The sequence below is a fragment of the Chaetodon trifascialis genome, chromosome 17, assembly GCF_039877785.1.
Source record: "Chaetodon trifascialis isolate fChaTrf1 chromosome 17, fChaTrf1.hap1, whole genome shotgun sequence".
In the NCBI taxonomy this organism is placed as follows: domain Eukaryota; kingdom Metazoa; phylum Chordata; class Actinopteri; order Chaetodontiformes; family Chaetodontidae; genus Chaetodon; species Chaetodon trifascialis.
In genome coordinates this window covers 24,333,524-24,352,319 of record NC_092072.1, presented here as the reverse complement: position 1 = coordinate 24,352,319, position 18,796 = coordinate 24,333,524, and the positions used below count along the sequence as shown (strand labels likewise).

At 42.0% G+C, this 18,796-nt stretch overlaps 1 protein-coding gene across 1 annotated transcript; it reads right to left on the bottom strand.

Annotated features, from left to right (window-relative positions):
• Positions 1 to 12,102: 12,102 nt before the first annotated feature.
• Positions 12,103 to 12,975, bottom strand: LOC139345631 (uncharacterized; the record flags this gene model as incomplete). Its single annotated transcript, XM_070984375.1, has 1 exon — positions 12,103 to 12,975. A coding segment is annotated over one exon (873 nt), but the record flags the coding sequence as incomplete, so codon positions are not given.
• Between the last annotated feature and the right edge of the window lie 5,821 nt (positions 12,976 to 18,796).

The following is an 18,796-nucleotide window of genomic DNA, read 5'->3' as shown; positions in this document are numbered from 1 at the left end:
CCCTGGTGAAGACCCAGGACAGACTGGAGGGACTATGTGTCTCCGCTGGCCTGGGAAACACCTTGGGATCCCCCCGGAAGAGCTGGAGGAAGTGTCTGGGGAGAGGGATGCCTGATTAGTCCTACTTAGACTGCTGCCTTTGCAAGCTGTGATGTTATGAGTTGTGTTGGATAAGAACTCCATTACCCAGCAGGCCACAGTAATGGGAAGCATGCGCAGGAGCCCCGCCAGGAGGGAGTGTTATGTGCCCATGCATGTTGCAGGGAACTGGGTTCTGTGCCAAATGAAGTAAATATAAAAAAAAACAGCTATCACGCCTCATTTGCTTATTATAAGTTTAAGCGAGACAACACATGGTGTCAGAAGTGGCTGTGAGCAGTTTCGGACGGAAGATTTGCCACAGGGGAGCCACGGAACGAAAAAAAAAAAAAAACAAGAAAAAGTCTCCGCTCGCATGAGTGAAACGTGCTACGAAAGCGACATGCTAACAGAGTTTGCTACAGCGTGTGATGGCTACAGGCGGCAGTGGAAGTGAAGCAGGGGATGAGGGAGAGATCAAACAAGTAGAAGAGGATCTTGTGCCCGCATTGGAGGACAACCAGCAACAGGAGAGGGCTGAGGACGTCCTGGTACCCCGATGTACAGTCATGGATAAGCTAAGTCCGCCCACTTCAATGCAACTGACTGGTAATCTTGCTGATAACTGGAAGCGTTTCAAGCAAAGATTTAATATATATCTAGCAGCAAGCAGAGCAGGGGGTGATGATGAAAAACTGAAAGCTCACATCCTTTTGCATGTTATAGGAGAAGATGCTTTGGACATATATAATAGCTTTCAGCTGGATGAAGCTAATCTGACTTTGGTAGAGCTAATGATAAAGTTTGAAGAGTACTTTGTGCCTGTCAGAATGTGACCTTTGAGAGGTACAAGTTTTTCACCCATGACCAAAAGCAAGGAGTACCTTTTGATCAGTACTTAGCAGAGCTTCACACACTAAGCAAAACATGTGAATTTGGCACTTTGAGAGACTCACTGGTGAGAGACAGAATCATTTGGGGCATATTGGCTAATGCACTCAGAGAAAGACTGCTCAGAGAGACTGGATTTACACTAGACAAATGTGTCAGTATGTAGAGCACCAGAAACAACAGTGCATACAGTACACAAAGAACAGAGGAGAAATCTACAGAGTTCAAATGTGGTAAATGTGGAGGCAGCCACAAGCCAAAATCATGTCCTGCATTTGGAAAATCCTGTAACAACTGTGGACGGAGCAATCACTCTGCTAAATGTTGCAAAGCAGCTTCAAAACAGAAAGTTCACACAGTTGATGAGGAAGATGAGGATGATGAGGAGTTCATTGTGGATGTGGTGCAGGTTTGCGCAACTGGAAAAGAGGAGTGGATCATGCCAATCGAAATGAATGAGACGATAATACCATTCAAGTTAGACACAGGTACCCATGCAAACCTGTTATCTACAGAAGACTAAAAACACTGACTGTGAAAAGCAAAATTCACCCTGTAAAAACACTCACTGGTCATTGTGCAAAAGACCACAGGTGCTCTGAGAACGTGCTTGGACCCAAGGGACTTAAACAGAGCAATCAAAAGAGAACATTTTAAGTTACCAACCAGAGAAGAAATCATGGCACAGTTTGCTGGAGCTAAATGGTTCAGTAAACTAGATGCTTCGTCAGGTTTCTGGCAGCTGAGGCTAGATGAGGAGAGTTCGAGGCTGTGCACATTTAACACGCCTGAGGGCAGGTACAGATTTCTTCATCTGCCCTATGGTATCTTGTCAGCGCCTGAAGTCTACCATAAGACTATTCACATGATTTTTGAACACATACCAGGAGTAGAGACAATGATGGATGACATCATAGTCTGGGGGTCTACTTGAGAAGAACACGACAAAAGACTGAGACAAGTGCTAGACAAGGTAAGAGAAGTGAATCTGAAACTTAACAAAGACAAATGAGAGTTCGGAGTGAAGACACTCCGAACATGAGAGTTCGGAGTGAAGACACACAGATGTCGTCAGTGAAGAGGGGGTGAAGCCAGACCCAAGAAAAACATCAGCAATCAACAATATGGAAAGACCAAACAACAAAGATGAGGTCAGACGGTTCCTGGGGATGATCACCTATCTCGCCAAGTTCGTCCCACAGCTGCCAACACAGTCAGCACCTCTCAGGAGTCTTCCAGATCAAAAGAATGAATGGATCTGGTCCCATGAGCAGGAACAAAGCTTTCTGAAACTGAAAGAGATTCTGACACAGGAGCCTGTGTTAAAGTTCTACTACCCAGAGAAGAGTACCAGAATCTCAGCAGACGCGTCACAGTATGGCCTGGGAGCGGTGCTGCCACAGCAACACGATGAGCACTGGCTACCTGTTGCCTATGCATCCAGAGCCTTGACAAGCGCCGAGACCAGGTACGCTCAAATTGAAAAGGAACTGTTAGCGAGCATGTATGCATGTGAGCGTTTCCATCAATACGTCTATGGTCGAACTTTTGAAGTAGAAACCGACCATAAACCGTTGGTGTCCATCATGTCCAAACCTTTGAATGACTGTCCTGTACGGATACAGCGCATGCTAATCAGGCTGCAAAAATACGACCTGCACATGATATACACACAGGGAAAATACATGCACACCGCCGACACCTTGTCTAGAGCAGTGGATAAGGAGGAATGTGCAGACAGCGAGAAAAGCGCAGAAATACAGGCATATGTGGACATGATTGTGACGTCTCTGCCAGTAACTGCGGACAGAACAGAACAAATACGGAGAGAGACTAATGCAGACGAAACAATGAAAGAACTCAAGAGCACAGTACAGACAGGTTGGCCTGAAAACAAGAAGGACTGCCCTGTAAAAATACAAGACTACTGGAATTGCAGAGCAGAGCTTGCAGTGGTGGATGGCATAGTGTTGAAGGGGATCAAATGTGTCATTCCATCCTCACTATGTAAACAAATGCTTCAAAAGATACAGGAAGGCCACCTTGGAGAAGTCAAGTGTAAACGCAGGGCGAGGGAGGTAATGTACTGGCCAAGAATCAATCAGGATATCAGCCAGACAACAGCGTCATGTGAACTTTGCTGCACCCACAGGCCAAAACAACCAGCTGAGCCGCTGATGACTCATCCGGTGCCCCACAGACCTTATTACAAGGTTGGAACTGACTTATTTTACTGTGATGGAAAGAGTTACATAGTGGTCACGGACTACTTCTCAAACTATCCCAAAGTTGAAGCGTTGCAATCAACATCGAGCAAAGCAGTGATCAGCTACCTCAAGACTGTCTTCGCTAGACATGGAGTCCCATGTGAATTGTTTTCGGACAATGGGCCCCAGTTTTCTAGCTGTGAGTTTGCTGCCTTTGCCAAAGAATGGGGGTTTAGACTCTTTACATCAAGTCCTACCTACCCAAAGTCCAACGGCTTGGCAGAAAGTTCTGTGAAAATAGTAAAAAAACATGATGAAAAAAGCGATGGACAGAGATGACTTTCAGAAAAGCTTACTGATCTACCGGAGTGCGCCTCTACAGAACGGACTATCACTAGCCCAAATGCTGATGGGTAGGCGCATTCGCTCCAACTTGCCTGTAAATGAGGACTTGCTGACACCCAAAAATGCACACAAAGTCAGAATAACAAAGGAGGGACACAAAGTGAAACAAAAACAGTGGTTTGATCGAACGGCAAAACACCTGCCTAAGATGAAGCCTGGAGACGTGGTGCGCCTCAGGAACATCTCTACAGGCACATGGAGACAAGTGGGACAGGTGGAGGAGGAAGTTGCTCCATGCTCCTACAGGATCCAGACTGAGAATGGATTGTCTCTGAGGAGGAATCGCACGGATCCTCAACTACAGCTGACTACTAAGGACACTACAGCCCAGGATGTAGTTCAGCAGGACACGGCGGAACCCACAGAGCTAACCAACAGTGGGCCTGACAACACTGACTGTGGTCAGACAGCAGCGTCTGCATCACCAGCTGCTGTGAAACCTTCCAAACTGTTGAGATCAACAGCTGTTGAAAGATGGTCTAGACCTAAGAGACATGTTCAGCCACCTCAGAGGCTGATCGAGAGTTGCTAGGGACTCTTTAATATTGCAAGTTGCTGCACAAAGGAGCAACATGGACCTTTAAGTTCATTGACAGATAGAAAAAAAAATGTTGATGTTAAAAAAAAAGAAAAGAAAAAAAATGTTGACGTAAATGGAAAAAAAAAGTTGACATGAATCTAAGTTTGTGTTCTGATGCTTAGAGTTTGCACTTAATATTTTTTTCGATTGAAAGAAACAATGTGTAAATGGAAAAGTTGTTTACAAGTAAAGTTACAATGCTTATGAGGAAATACAAAGTTTAGCATGGCTTTGTTTTAAAGGGGTAAACATTATTTCTTTATAGGAGGAAAGATGTGATGTTATGAGTTGTGTTGGATAAGAACTCCATTACCCAGCAGGCCACAGTAATGGGAAGCATGCACAGGAGCCCCGCCAGGAGGGAGTGTTATGTGCCCATGCATGTTGCAGGGAACTGGGTTCTGTGCCAAATGAAGTAAATATAAAAAAACAGCTATCACACCTCATTTGCTTATTATAAGTTTAAGCAAGACAACACACAAGCCAGCCTCAGATGAAGCGGAAAATGATGGATGGATGGATGGTTTAAAATGTCTACAGAGAGATGTTAGCCAAGAGATTTGTCTTTATCTTTTGAATGTTTGGAGAATGTGTGATGGCCACAGCATTACTTTAAACCTTATCCAAGGCACTTACTTTTGATTAAAGTGGAGCTGAACCTATTCCACTGTCAAATTCCTATTAAGATTCAATAACATTGTTATTTGAGAAATGTACAATTTGAAATGGAACATGACATGACACCTGCTAATGTTGAACTCTATTTTTAAATATAAATACAAATATTTCTTTAAACAGATTAACTATGAACAGAACATGTTATTTACACCTAGACCTAGTTAACTATACTTTTAAATGTGCATTTATTAAAGATTCTCAAAACAGCATAAAAGCTGCAAAGTAAAGGCAGCCACCTCTATGCAAATAACCACAATCCCACTGGTTCCCTTAATTCCATATGGTTATGATGAGAAATCAGTATTCATATCAACATACTATACAAAATAATAATGTAAAATAAGATTCAAGAGGTACATAAGTTTGAAACAGTTAAGTATAAATTGTTTTGATACAAAACAGAATACAAAAATATTTCATCAACATTATGTGCATCACAACATGAAAACTGGGAAATTGACAACTTGTTATTCCAATGAAGCTGCGTAAAAGCAGAACTTGAAAAAAACATGAGGTCTGGTGCTGAAATGTAAACATTTCATTTACTGTAAAATGAAATTCGAGAGACAGTTAAGTATAAATTGTTTTGATACAAAACAGAATACAAAAATATTTTATCAAAATTGTGTGCATCACAACATAAGAACTATGAAATTGGCAACAACTTATTGAAATTAAGCTGCATAAAACCAGAACTGTAAAAACACAGCGTTAGGTTTGGTGCTGAAATGTAAATGTCCACATTCCTATTATTCCTCTAAGAACAATATGTTGTAGTCTCTGAAATGCTTGGGCCGCCACTGTCATTTTTGCATACACCATAACACATAATCTTCATAACAGTCTTTTTAGATGATATCCATCACCCACATTCTACTTTGCAAGACTGAAAGTAACTCTTGACTTCAAATCTGAATAAAAAACTGGAAAACTAATTTCTGGATAGAAAATAACATATGGTCCTCATAACACTGTCTTAACTTATCACTTTCAGGCCATATCCATCACCCACACACCACTTTGCAAGACAGAAAGAAACCCAGACTTGAAATCTGAATAAGTGCTGTAGTTGGTGGCAATTTCCAAGACACAAGTACTGGTGTGGGCCACAGGCCGTCTGCAGGCCTCAGACATGATGGTGTCTGTGAAGGTAACTTCAATGATTTTTAACAAAAAAAGGTCACATCCAGTGCAGAATCAAAGGAACAGACCAAGCTCTCTCTGCCCAAGTTCTCTGACAAATCTCAGGAGATGATGAGACATGGCCCTTTCTGCTGGTGACAATGATTCTGGAAAGTTAATGTATTTTGTGACACTTCTTGCCTTTGGCTGAAGATCAGAGAGGATCTTGTCCAGCACTCCACCACTCAAAGACTTTCCCATACTTTCCAGGACTGGTTTCCAGCACTTTATTATGAACGCTGGCTGTTGGACCAACTCTTTGTTTGCGATTTCTTCCAGCAATCTTTGTAGATTGTGTTTTGTTGGAAGAGAGGAGCAGTTGTGGCTGCTAAGAATGGTGAGCAGCTTTTCCATATTGGCTCCCTCGAAATCATTCAAAGCCTCTGAAAGTACATCCTTCTCTGTAGGACCAATATAGTTGAAAAACGTCTCCATTAGGTTGCAGTTTGGCGACGACACGGAAAGAACTTCATAAAGAAATGGCGGCGCTAGTTGAATAGGCAAGTATTTGAATCTCTGCCAGCCAAAGGCTACAATCCGGGCAACAGCTTTCCACTGCTCTTCTTGAAAAGCATGATATAAGTTTGGGATCTTGTATGTGGTTCCTGAGGTTCTTGATGTATAGAAAGTGTTCCAAAAATCAGTAACAGTCCCTAACAAGCCCGCTTCCAACTCCAGTCTCTATCTTACCACTTTGCATTACACTCCTAAATTCAATGTTGGCATCTAGTATATTCTCATCTGAAAATGCCTGAATCATGTCAGACACACAATCCACTGCACGAATAGTAATGAGCTGTTTCTCAACAATGTTCTGTGGATTGTCATAGAAATTCTCAAAATTATTTGCAGATAAGGTTGCTGAGGTGTAGAACGTGCTTCCTGATTTATGATTTCAAGTGTTGCCGATTCAATCCCAGTGCGCAGTGATGGTGACACACAGTTTATGGGTGAAAGGTTGGAACTTAGCAGAGGGCTCATAAACCACTGTGTCACAAAGAACATCAAAGGAAATGTTTCCATCATCACCAAGAAAAAAGACTTCCTCATCAAAGGATTGATTTAATATCTGAGCCTCAGAGGGTTTAGAGGTCTGAGAAGTTGGGCTTGAAATAAAACTCAAGATTAATGGCCCATTTTAGTGCATGACAGGGCTGGAGCTAGACAAAGGGCTGTCCCAGGATAGTGAGGTGGAAGAGAAATGAGGTAACATGGTATCAGAGGAAGATGTGGGAAGATGTTGTGAGTTGACACAACAGAGAGACAGACATGCAATCACAGTAACAGTGACAGTGGATGTAATAATAGCAGTAGCAGTTGCAGTGGATGTCAGGCAGGGCCAAGGCAGGAGATGCAGCTGCAATCCACAATCCAGATTCAGCCACTGTCCATGGGAACCTGCAAGACGACAAAGCACAGAGACTCCGGGGAAGGAGCTAAGTTAGTAACACACCGTGGTAGGACATGAAAGCGTGCGGATGGAGAGGGACAGAAGGACAGAGGAGCTCGGTGTATCTTTGGATGTCCCCCGACAGTCGCCTTTGCTGTCTGAGATCTCTCTGTCAAATCTGTTGACTGTGGTCTCTCTAGTGTTTCAACTGGTATCGTGAAATCATTTGAATAATCACTTTCTCTTTTCTTTGAACAAACGTACAGCCTGAGTATTTGATGATGAGTTGTTTCATACAACTTCCCAATTGTGACTGTGCCAAGTAAGGGTTCCTCTGAGCCCATAACACACATGGTAAAGTCAAAGTCCTCAACTCTTGCTTTTGGAGATTTCCCATTGGGGAAAAATATTGTCTTTCCATTCTCTAAAATTTTGTTTAAAGTATCATCTTTCCTGACAATTATCCCTCTTGTGCCTTCACCTGTTGGTCTCCTCACCTGCCTGCACCTGCCTGAAATAACCACTTTCATAATTCATCCAATCCATTTCTATTTTTCTTGTTTTTCGCTCAGCATTCTTGTTCCCCAAACCACATCCTTGGCAAGTATGACTTGCAGAGCTTGGTGATGTTTGACTGCAGCTTGGAAGTTTCATTTTAGATCGTAAGCGTTCTATAAGGTCCTTTTTTTCTCTGCATTGATCACAGCTACTGCTGAAGATGAGCTGGTCCAATTTTTGGCAAATACACAATCTCCAAAATGAGGAATATACTTTAACAGGGTTACATCATCCATCATCCTGGCAACATCTTGGTCCACCTGCCAGAGTTAAAAACAAAACAAAAAAAATGATTTGAATGAGTCCTTGAACCCCTGTGCACGTCAGGATATGCTGTAGTTACAGCCTCAATATTCATCATCATCATCTGAATGTTTTGGACAATGTAAAAGTAGAAAGGATGTGTCTTGAGCAATGAGTAGTGATGAATAACCTTCTCCTATTGTGTCTCATATGTGGCCCAAAAATAATCAATTGTCTTAATTCTCACCGTTTTGGATAGTTTTGGAGAATTTTTTTTGGCTCACCAAAATGCAATGTGTATGGAAAATGGAAATAGAATCCCTTCACTTTTAAAGGGGTCTTTGCCGCTATTGGTGTTTGGGCCCAAATTTGTATTAACATGAATATGAGATCAAGACAGGTGATCTAACCAGGTATGTCTTATTTAAGTGGGAGCTTTGAATTAATATGTTAATATATGTTAATTAATATATGACAGGCTTGTTCAGATATGAGTTACCTTGTCATGCAACATTTTCTCAAGGTTCTCCTCAGGTATCCCTCTGTCCCTCAAGGCATCAAGGAACAAATCCATTTTTGTGGATGCAGCTGAGTGAAAGGCAGAGATGTTACCATTGGGAGGCTCAGAAAAAAAAGAGTTATTTTTAATTTTAACAGTGTACTTCGATTGTCTTATTGACTTTTAGAGACCTAATCTATGTTGATGTTTTTGACTTTTCAGATGTTTATGTGCATTTATTAAATTTCCCTAATTCACTTAAAGCCACCTTACTCATGTAACTAATGTTACAGTTAACTAATGTGACAACTGGACAACTAGAACAAAAGATATAAAAGACATACTGTATCATAACATACATCTTTGATGACAATAGCCATGAAAAACACAAAAGTGCCAATCCACAAAGCCAACACTCTTGGGGATCTCAATTCATAGAATTGGAGAAAAAATTAACTGCAAATGAAACATAACATTCACTTGCAACTCAAGTGTAAATGTTATATACTGTACATTTCTCAGCAGCAAAGCTGGAATTTGAAGGTGAATATGAAAATCCCTGACTGTCTTAATTCATTCATGACATTTATGATCACAGAATGTATGCAGCCAGCTAGTTTACCTGGATAAGTGATGTCTTTCACATTTCAGAGCTTCCTCAGAGCCGACTGTTTCGTTGGCTTTGGGTGCATCTCATCTGCTGGAGCTGTAGGCCAAACAAACAACACCCTTCAATTAAACCAGAACTGATTTTTAATGAGCCATTCTGTACACTGTTATAGTGAGCATCATGACCTGTGGAAGGCGCAGAGATCATCTTAGCTTTCTAAAACGACACATGTCACTTTTCTCACAAACCCTGAAGTATGCATGAAAGTGGCTGGGTGGCAGAGTTTCTCTCTCTCCTTCTCACCAAGAGGCATGAATGCAGAAGTACTGGAATTTAAGACTTGGACAAATTTTTACTTTGGGGCAAACTGTTCATTTCAAGAAAATAGGGACTTTACCACATTCTCACTGCTGATGGATCATTACCTGCTGGGACTCCAAATCATAATACCCCATTGGGCATTAAAGTGGCTAGAGCTGCTGATGTTCAGCACCTTCTTTACCTGAGTGGGATACTGGTATGCTGAACAACCACACTAAATGCAGTTATGATGAAGATGTGTCTGCAATAGCCTCATTTCCAATAGTTACAAGCAGACATGACACAATCACCATACCAGCATTCAGTGCGGTCGTCCAGCGTACTAGCATCCCACTCTGGTGAACAGGCTGCATCCTCAACATGTAGCACCGGTAACCAGTATCCCACCATCAATATCGAGTCATCATCATCATCATCATCATCGTCGTCATCCTACTTATCAGCATGCCAGCACGAGAACACAACATATGCTTTTCTGTGCTCGTGTCTGATTTCAAACTAAAATCGAGAACCAAAACAAGCGAGTGTCATTCCGTTTCTCATATTTGTGGGTTGTTGACCCGGAAGTCTTCAACACATCATTCCGGTATTTAAGTGGCACCACTATCTGGATAACTGGATCATCCACACAGTCTACCCCTTGGGGAACCCATTTACGCACCAACACATCATTTTGCAGGAAGTAACCAGAGGCAGCACTTTTAGCTTCACTGCTAGGCCTCGTCTGGTCAAACATGTCACCCAGAGAATCATCAGATCTCTGCTCAGAAATAAGCGCCTGCTGAGAAACTGGAAGAGAATCAGGAACATGTAAATGTGTCATATCATCTTCCTCGTTATCATCTGAAGAGCTAGAGTCATTGGACATTGCTCTTGTTAGCTTTGAAGCTCGGCTCTTTATTGGAAGCTCAAGAACGGTCTGGAGAAGTCTTCAGTTCACAGTCAAAGTATTTATTGTAGGTCACAGGTAAAGCAATGCAGCGCTGGACTCAGACTGACAGAGCTCCCTCAGGATCTCAGCCAGAATGAGCACCGTTCACAGACAATCATTCACATTTAAGGAGTTGGGATTGACCAGCCCCACACATTAATCAGTTCAGGACATTCTAGACATCTTCAAGTACCAGCCTCTAACCATGTGATAAGTAATCCATATGTGTGTCTGTGTGTTGTGTCAGGCGTGAAGATAATATTTGCAGACATCGTAAATAAGGAGGAGAGGTGCCATGAACATCTTGTTTGCCACTACTGATTGTCTCTGGGGATATGATATTTATGACTCAGGGCTAAGAGTCAGGCCTTCTATCACAGTGACAAGATGTTTTTGTATGCCAGAGCATAAAACAGGATGTTAGAGTGTTAAACAAGATGTTCCCTGTAACAATCCCCCCTTTTGACATCATGTCAACACAAACAATAGGAATATAAGTGTAAAATTGAAAACCTCAAAAGTTAACCAGTGATCGTATAGATGACAAAATTCATAAAGATAAAACATAAACATGAATAATGCAGCAACACACATGATGCAATAATCTAAACCAATGAACACAGCAACAAAATAAAGTCATAAAGATTAAAAACATAGTGACCAAAGGTCTCACTGTAGTACAGAAAATAACATGAATATCATAACGTATTTGAAAATAATAATTGTGTAACATATTTGAATAATAAAATGGCGAAATAAAACCTGACATAATTCAATTTCAATTCAATTCAATTCAATTCAATTCAATTTTATTTGTATAGCGCCAAATCACAACAGAAGTTGTCTCAGGACACTTTCCATATAGAGCTGGTACAGACCAAGCTCTTTTATCTACAAAGAAACCAACAATTCCCCCATGAGCAAGCACTTGGCGACAGTGGCGAGGAAAAACTTCCTTTTAACAGGCAGAAACCTCGAGCAGAACCAGACTCTGGGTGGGCGGCCATCTGCCTCGACCGGTTGGGTGAGAGAGGAAGAGCAAGAGAGGGAGAGTGAGACAGACAGACAGACAGACAGACAGACAGACAGACAGACAGACAGACAGAAATGCAGTCAGAGAGAGAGAGAGAGAGAGAGACAGACAGACAGACAGACAGACAGACAGACAGACAGACAGACAGAGAGACAGAGAGACAGACATGCAATCACAGTAACAGTGACAGTGGATGTAATAATAGCAGTAGCAGTTGCAGTGGATGTCAGGCAGGGCCAAGGCAGGAGATGCAGCTGCAATCCACAATCCAGATTCAGCCACTGTCCATGGGAACCTGCAAGACGACAAAGCACAGAGACTCCGGGGAAGGAGCTAAGTTAGTAACACACCGTGGTAGGACATGAAAGCGTGCGGATGGAGAGGGACAGAAGGACAGAGGAGCTCGGTGTATCTTTGGATGTCCCCCGACAGTCTAATCTTATAGCAGCATAACTAGGGGCTGGTCCAGGACAAGCCTGAGCCAGCCCTCACTATAAGCTTTATCAAAAAGGAAAGTTTTAAGCCTACTCTTAAATGTAGAGACAGTGTCTGCCTCCCGGACAAAGACTGGAAGATGGTTCCACAGGAGAGGAGCTTGATAGCTAAATGCTCTGACTCCTGTTCTGCTTTTTGAGACTTTAGGAACCTGGGAACGCAGTGTTCGAGTGGGGCAATAAGGTACTATGAGCTCTTTAAGATAAGAAGATGCCTGGCCATTTATGGCTTTGTAAGTAAGGAGGAGAATTTTAAACTCTGTTCTAAACTTTACAGGGAGCCAGTGCAAAGTGGCGAGTATTGGAGAAATATGATCTCGCTTCCTGGTTTTTGTCAGAACACGTGCTGCAGCGTTCTGGAGCAACTGGAGAATATTCAGCAACGAATTTGGGCAGCCTGATAGTAAGGAATTGCAACAATCCAGCCTGGAAGTTACGAATGCATGGACTAGTTTTTCTGCATCATTGTGAGATAAAATATGCCTGATTTTTGCGACGTTTTTACGTAGGTGAAAAAAGGCAGTCCTTGAAATTTGTTTTACATGGGAGTGAAAGGACATGTCTTGGTCAAAGATGACTCCCAGAATCTTTACAGTGGTGCTGGAGGCCAGCGCAATGCCATCCATAGCTGCTATGTCATCAGAAAGTGACATTCTAAGATGTTTAGGGCCTACTACTATAACTTCAGTTTTGTCTGAGTTTAGCATCAGAAAATTGCAGGTCATCCAGGTCTTTATGTCATGAAGACATGCTTGTAGTCTAGTTAACTGACTGGTTTCTTCCGGCTTCATTGATAAATATAGCTGGGTATCATCTGCATAGCAATGAAAATTTATTGAGTGCTTCCTGATAATCTTACCTAAAGGAAGCATATATAAGCTGAATAGAATTGGTCCAAGCACAGAACCCTGCGGAACTCCATAGCTGACTTTAGTGAGCACAGAGGAGTCATCATTAACGCATACAAACTGAGAGCAATCTGACAAGTAGGATTTAAACCAGCTTAGCGCAGTTCCCTTAATGCCAATGAAATGTTCCAGTGTCTGCAATAGGATGCCATGGTCAATTGTGTCAAATGCAGCACTAAGATCCAATAAGACTAGTACAGAGACAAATCCTTTATCAGATGCAATTAGAAGGTCATTTGTAACTTTAACCAGTGCTGTCTCTGTGCTATGATGCACTCTAAATCCTGACTGGAAATCCTCGAATAAACTATTATTGTTTAGAAAGTCGCACAGCTGATTGGCAACTGCTTTCTCAAGAGTTTTTGAGAGAAAGGGAAGGTTGGATATCGGTCTATAGTTGGCTAAAACCCCTGGATCAAGAGTAGGCTTTTTAAGTAGCGGTTTTATCACAGCTACTTTAAAGGACTGTGGTACGTAGCCTGTTGATAAAGAGAGATTGATCATGTCTAATACTGAAGAGTCAATTAGAGGTAATACTTCTTTAAACAGCTTAGTCGGGATTGGATCTAAAATACAAGTTGATGATTTTGATGATGAAATTATTGAAATTAGTTGGTGAAGGTCAACAGGAGTAAAACAATCTAAAACTGCGACAGACTGAGTAACAGTTTCTACGGTTTCTGTGTTTGAAGACAAAACAGTACCTGTTGACGGCAGGAGTCGATGAATTCTGTCTCTAATAGTTAGAATTTTATCATTAAAGAAGCTCATGAAGTCATTACTGTTCAGAGCTAAAGGAATACATGGTTCAACAGAATTATGGCTCTCTGTCAGCCTGGCTACAGTGCTGAAGAGAAACCTGGGAATGTTCTTATTTTCCTCTATTAGTGCAGAGTAATAGGCTGCCCTGGCACTGCGGAGGGCTTTCCTGTATATTTTAAGACTGTCTTGCCAGGCGGACCGAAACACCAAAGACATACAAACATACTCTTTATATTTTGATATAGACTACAGGCCTTCAGACAGGAGCCGAGTGCCGGATCAGTGCCCAGAAGGAGGCGAGGCTCCAGGACAGGAAGGCCCCGTCAAATAACTTTTAAAGTCTCAATTTTAAAAAGTGACATTACTTGTTACAGGTCTAGAAATGGTAAGTCGATTCCTTTTTTTGTAGAGTTACTTTGGATATATAAGATGCTGTGATTACAGCCAGTTACACCCTTATAACCGTTTATTCTGAGCCATAAATTTCTGCTGTGACTGATGTCTCAACCGCCACTTGTGAGATGTTTCTGCGCTATTTTGTTGACAAAGTGGACTCTGTCAGAAAAGACACTAGTAAAAGTTTTAACATGAGTGTTAATAAGGACTTGCTTGTTGCCCAACTCACTCTGCTGTACTCAACCAATTTGAGTTGGTTTCTCTTCCTTCTTTAGGTGACATAGTGAAATCCTTAAAACCTACAAACTGCCCATTGGATATTGTCCCTCCCAAAGTGCTAAAATCTGTTTTTTAATACTGTGGAGCCAAGTCTTCTGGTTCTTATTAACACATGCCTTAGGTTAGGAACCTTCCTGGCTACTATTAAACATGCTGTGGTCAGGCCCCTTCTTAAAAAGCCCAATCTTGACCCCTCAGTTTTATTAAATTTTAGACCTGTTTCTCATCTGCCCTTCCTTTCTAAGGTCCTAGAAAAGGTTGTTTTTAAACAATTACAGTCCTTTCTGGAAAACAATGCTGTGCTTGAAAAGTTTCAATCTGGGTTCAGGTCTCGACACAGCACTGAGTCTGCACTGTTAAAGGTGCACAATGATATTGCGCAGTCTGTGGATGCCAAATGCCCTGTTGTCCTAGTACTGCTTGACCTTACGGCAGCCTTCGACACGGTGGACCACTCAGTCCTCCTGTCACACCTGAGCAATTATGTTGGTATCCACGGCACTGCTCTACAGTGGTTCATATCGTATCTATCTTACGGCTTTGGCACCTTGTCTTCAAAACTCAGTCCAACCTACTCTGTTATGGTTGGTGACTTGTCCTCCTCCAGTGCTTCTCTCTCCTGTGGGGTCCCACAAGGCTCTATTCTTGGCCCTATTCTCTTTTCCCTATACATGTTACCACTTGGGTCAATTGTTGCAAGGCACAACCTTTCTTTTCATTGTTATGCAGATGATCTACAAATCTATCTGTCCATGAAGCCTAACAGTCACATTGCAAAGAATTCTTTGTTTGCTTGTGTTGCTGATATTAAGCACTGGCTAGCCCTAAACTTTCTTCACTTAAATGATGATAAGACAGAATGCATTGTGTTTGGGGATGCCGTGACGACTGGCTTTGGCACCTTGTCTTCAAAACTCAGTCCAACCGCCAGAAATCTGGGAGTGGTTTTCGACAGTCATCTGAAGTTCGACAAACAAACTGACAATGTTGTCAGGACTAGTTTCTTCCAGCTACGTCTACTGGCCAAAGTTAAAATGTTTTTAAGCTGTCAAGACCTAGAGAAAGCCATCCATGCGCTAATCAGTTCAAGATTAGACTATTGCAATGCACTTTATGTCGGCGTCTCCCAATCTTCTCTCAGTTGCCTTCAACTTGTGCAAAACGCTGCAGCCCGTCTTTTAACCAACGCAAACAGACGAGAGCATATCAGTCCTGTTCTTAACTCCCTTCATTGGCTTCCTGTCCAATACAGAATTGACTTCAAACTTTTAATGTTTGTTTTTAAAGCTCTTAATGGCCTTGCACCACCTTATTTATCTGAGCTTTTAACTGTTCGTGAGCCAGGTAGAGCCTTGAGGTCATCCAACCAACTCCTGTTGGAAGTGCCCAGGTCAAAATACAAACACTGGGGTGACCGAGCCTTCTCCATTGCTGCTCCCAGGCTCTGGAAGAAGCTCCCCGCTGAAATACGTCTGGCTTCTGATCTGGGACTCTTCAAATCTAGATTAAAAACCTATTTATTTAGGATGGCTTTCACAACCCAGTAGCGTGATGACATTAACTTTGTTTTAGTGTATGTTATTTATTGTATTTTTTTCTGTTTGGTTTATTGTTTTATTGTCTCTCATTGTTTTTACTCATTTTATTGTAAAGCACTTTGGTTCACCGAAAGGTTATTGCAAAGGGCTGTATAAATAAAGCACATTTACATAAATACAAAGAATTCTGTGTATTTATTCTATGTATTCAGTGACAGCTGGTGAAAAACATTCTTGGTGGGGCTGGTGTTCCAACAGATTTCCCTGCCTAATCTATCATAAGCATTCAAATGAACAGTCGGAAAATGACTACAGTTCAACAATAATAATTTAATTTCACAGTTTCAAAGAAAAAGTAACAATTTACAGCTATATTAGACTTTATGCTATCAAATACTATACAATACAATCAAGGGATAAATTCAGAACAAGGGTATGATTTCAGCTCAATCTATACAAATCAACAGTGTGAGTGAGTGGAGGGGGGAAGTGTCTAAGGTGAGTGTGGGTTGAGTTATTATATGAAGAGAGAATGAAACAGAACATTTCCTATTAAAAATGCAACATATACAAAGAATTGAGAACCAAGTTCAAAAATTAAACATAATGATTTTATTACCCTCTCTAATCAAGAAAAAAATGCAACATTTACTTGGAGAAAATACCATCAGTGCCATAGATGCAGCAAAATTTGTCACTGCATGTCACAGCCTGAGAGAAACAACAAAGCAGTCTGCACAACTATATTATTATTACATACGTTTTTTATCTACCTCTTCATTGTGCCTTCTTACAGCCATGCGGTGCCCATCATCTAGCTGCGTTGCTATGCTAATCTTTCCGAACACAGCTAGCTTTACGCAGTTTTCCATGTGAACTTTGGATCTCTCATCCTTCTTGATCCACTCGGAGAGGTGCTTTAAGTCGGTTAGTCCAGTCTTCGTCCAAGTCGAATCACATTTGTCATTTCTGAAGAGGATACAGGGAAACAGAAAAGTGCATAGGCTGCACCACAACTTGCCAGCTACGTCTTACAGTTGAACCAGCTCCAACAAAAACTCTGTTTGTACAGTTTATCTTTCTCCTTGGTTTGCTGGGAAATGTCGATTTCAGGCTTGTCAGGTCCCAGCTCCTTAACGACAAGTTTTTCCTCCATTGTCCGTCTCGCAAAAGGGTACATTAATAATGATTTCACCGAATTTGGTGGAAGCTGGCTCCTCACATAGCTCTAGCAATCCTAAACCTTCACGCATTTTACGTAGCAGTTGGGGCTACATTTCCAGCGCTCCACAGGCGTTAAATTTGGCAACGTTGATAGGCCAATTATTCATAATTTTTCCCTTGCAACCATAACCAGATATTTTATGCTATTTAGCTGCAAGTCAGGGCACTTTGTCGAGCGCCCCGTGAGACAATGATACACTGTCTGTCAGTGGAAATTCACTTTTTAATGACTGTCAGTTGGTGAAAGTGTTGTTTAAATGGTTTAAATTGCATGTAGGCACACACACACACACACACACACTATTAAGTAAAACTGACATTGATTAAAAAAAAAATAATAAAAAATATCTCCATCCATCTCTGCATCACAGATGGAGTGTTGTCGTGTAGACTATTGAGATTTTCTATAGTATTGTGCCTCATTTCATCTTAGCTCTGAGTTTCTGGGTAGTATTACCTCCTCTCTCACTGCTGAAGTACTACAACATGTCTTTGTCTGTTCATAGATGCCACAGCGCCTGTTAGGCTACGTTCCCACCAAACGCCTCAAATCGTGCCTCAAATGAAATCGCGTCGCGCCAGACGCTCCAGTTTTGACACTGGTACAAAAACCCCTTGCGGCGTCATCACGGCGCGCGACAAGCCCGCCCAACAATTCTCTCGTCGACTACGTCCGTACGTCAGCACGTCGATGACGATCTCAACGCTGATAGGCTGTCGCGGCGCGTCTTCACGCGAATCCGCCGCAAAAGTTCAATAATTTCAACTCGAGCGATGAAGCGATGGCGCGATGGGACGACACGATGAGAGCGATTTTCGTGGCCAACGTGTCCATCGCGCCGCGCAATCGCGGCCATCGCATCGCCCGGCAAAATGACGCTTCAAATCGCGTCTTTGCATTGACTTTGTATGTAATCTTGCGGCGCGATCTTGTTTCATCGCGTTTGGTGGGAACGTAGCCTTAGGGTGGTGGTGGCCCTGGACCTCACACCCCAGCAGTTCCATCAGGCACTCCAGGACAACATTACTGGGGTACGCTGTAGCTTTTCAGTTAGCTATTTTAAGAGTAATTACCTAACACCAGTATGTGTTCTGAAATATCAGCAGAGACTGAGACAGGAGTTGGTTAACAGTGAGATTTCTTTATTCCCAATGCCAGCAGCAGTACAAGCATACACAATGTCTTGCAGTGTGCCCTGGAGTAGCAATGTGAAGAAGGGCTTTCTGCAGAAAGGCTGACCATCCATTTGAGTCTCTGCACAGAGACTGAAGACTGCCTTCAGCTCCTTGTTCATTTTTCCAGATCTGAGGGACCAAAAGGGCCTCCTCTTTCCAGTGCATCACTGTGACATCAGTTAGCTAATCAGCGTGGGGTGTCTGCCCACAGAGTGGTGTCAGACATCTCTCTTCAGCTAATTAGAAGTTTTGATCTAATTCATATTGGTGGAAACCCTTTTTCCCCTTAGATTAAAATAGAAAGAGTATTGGGCTTTAATGTTTACCAGTACTCTCAATTGACTTCATACAGCTATCTTATTGTTTTAGTTGTTTTATCTGAGGGTTCTAATGGCATGTTTCAGACACTTTCA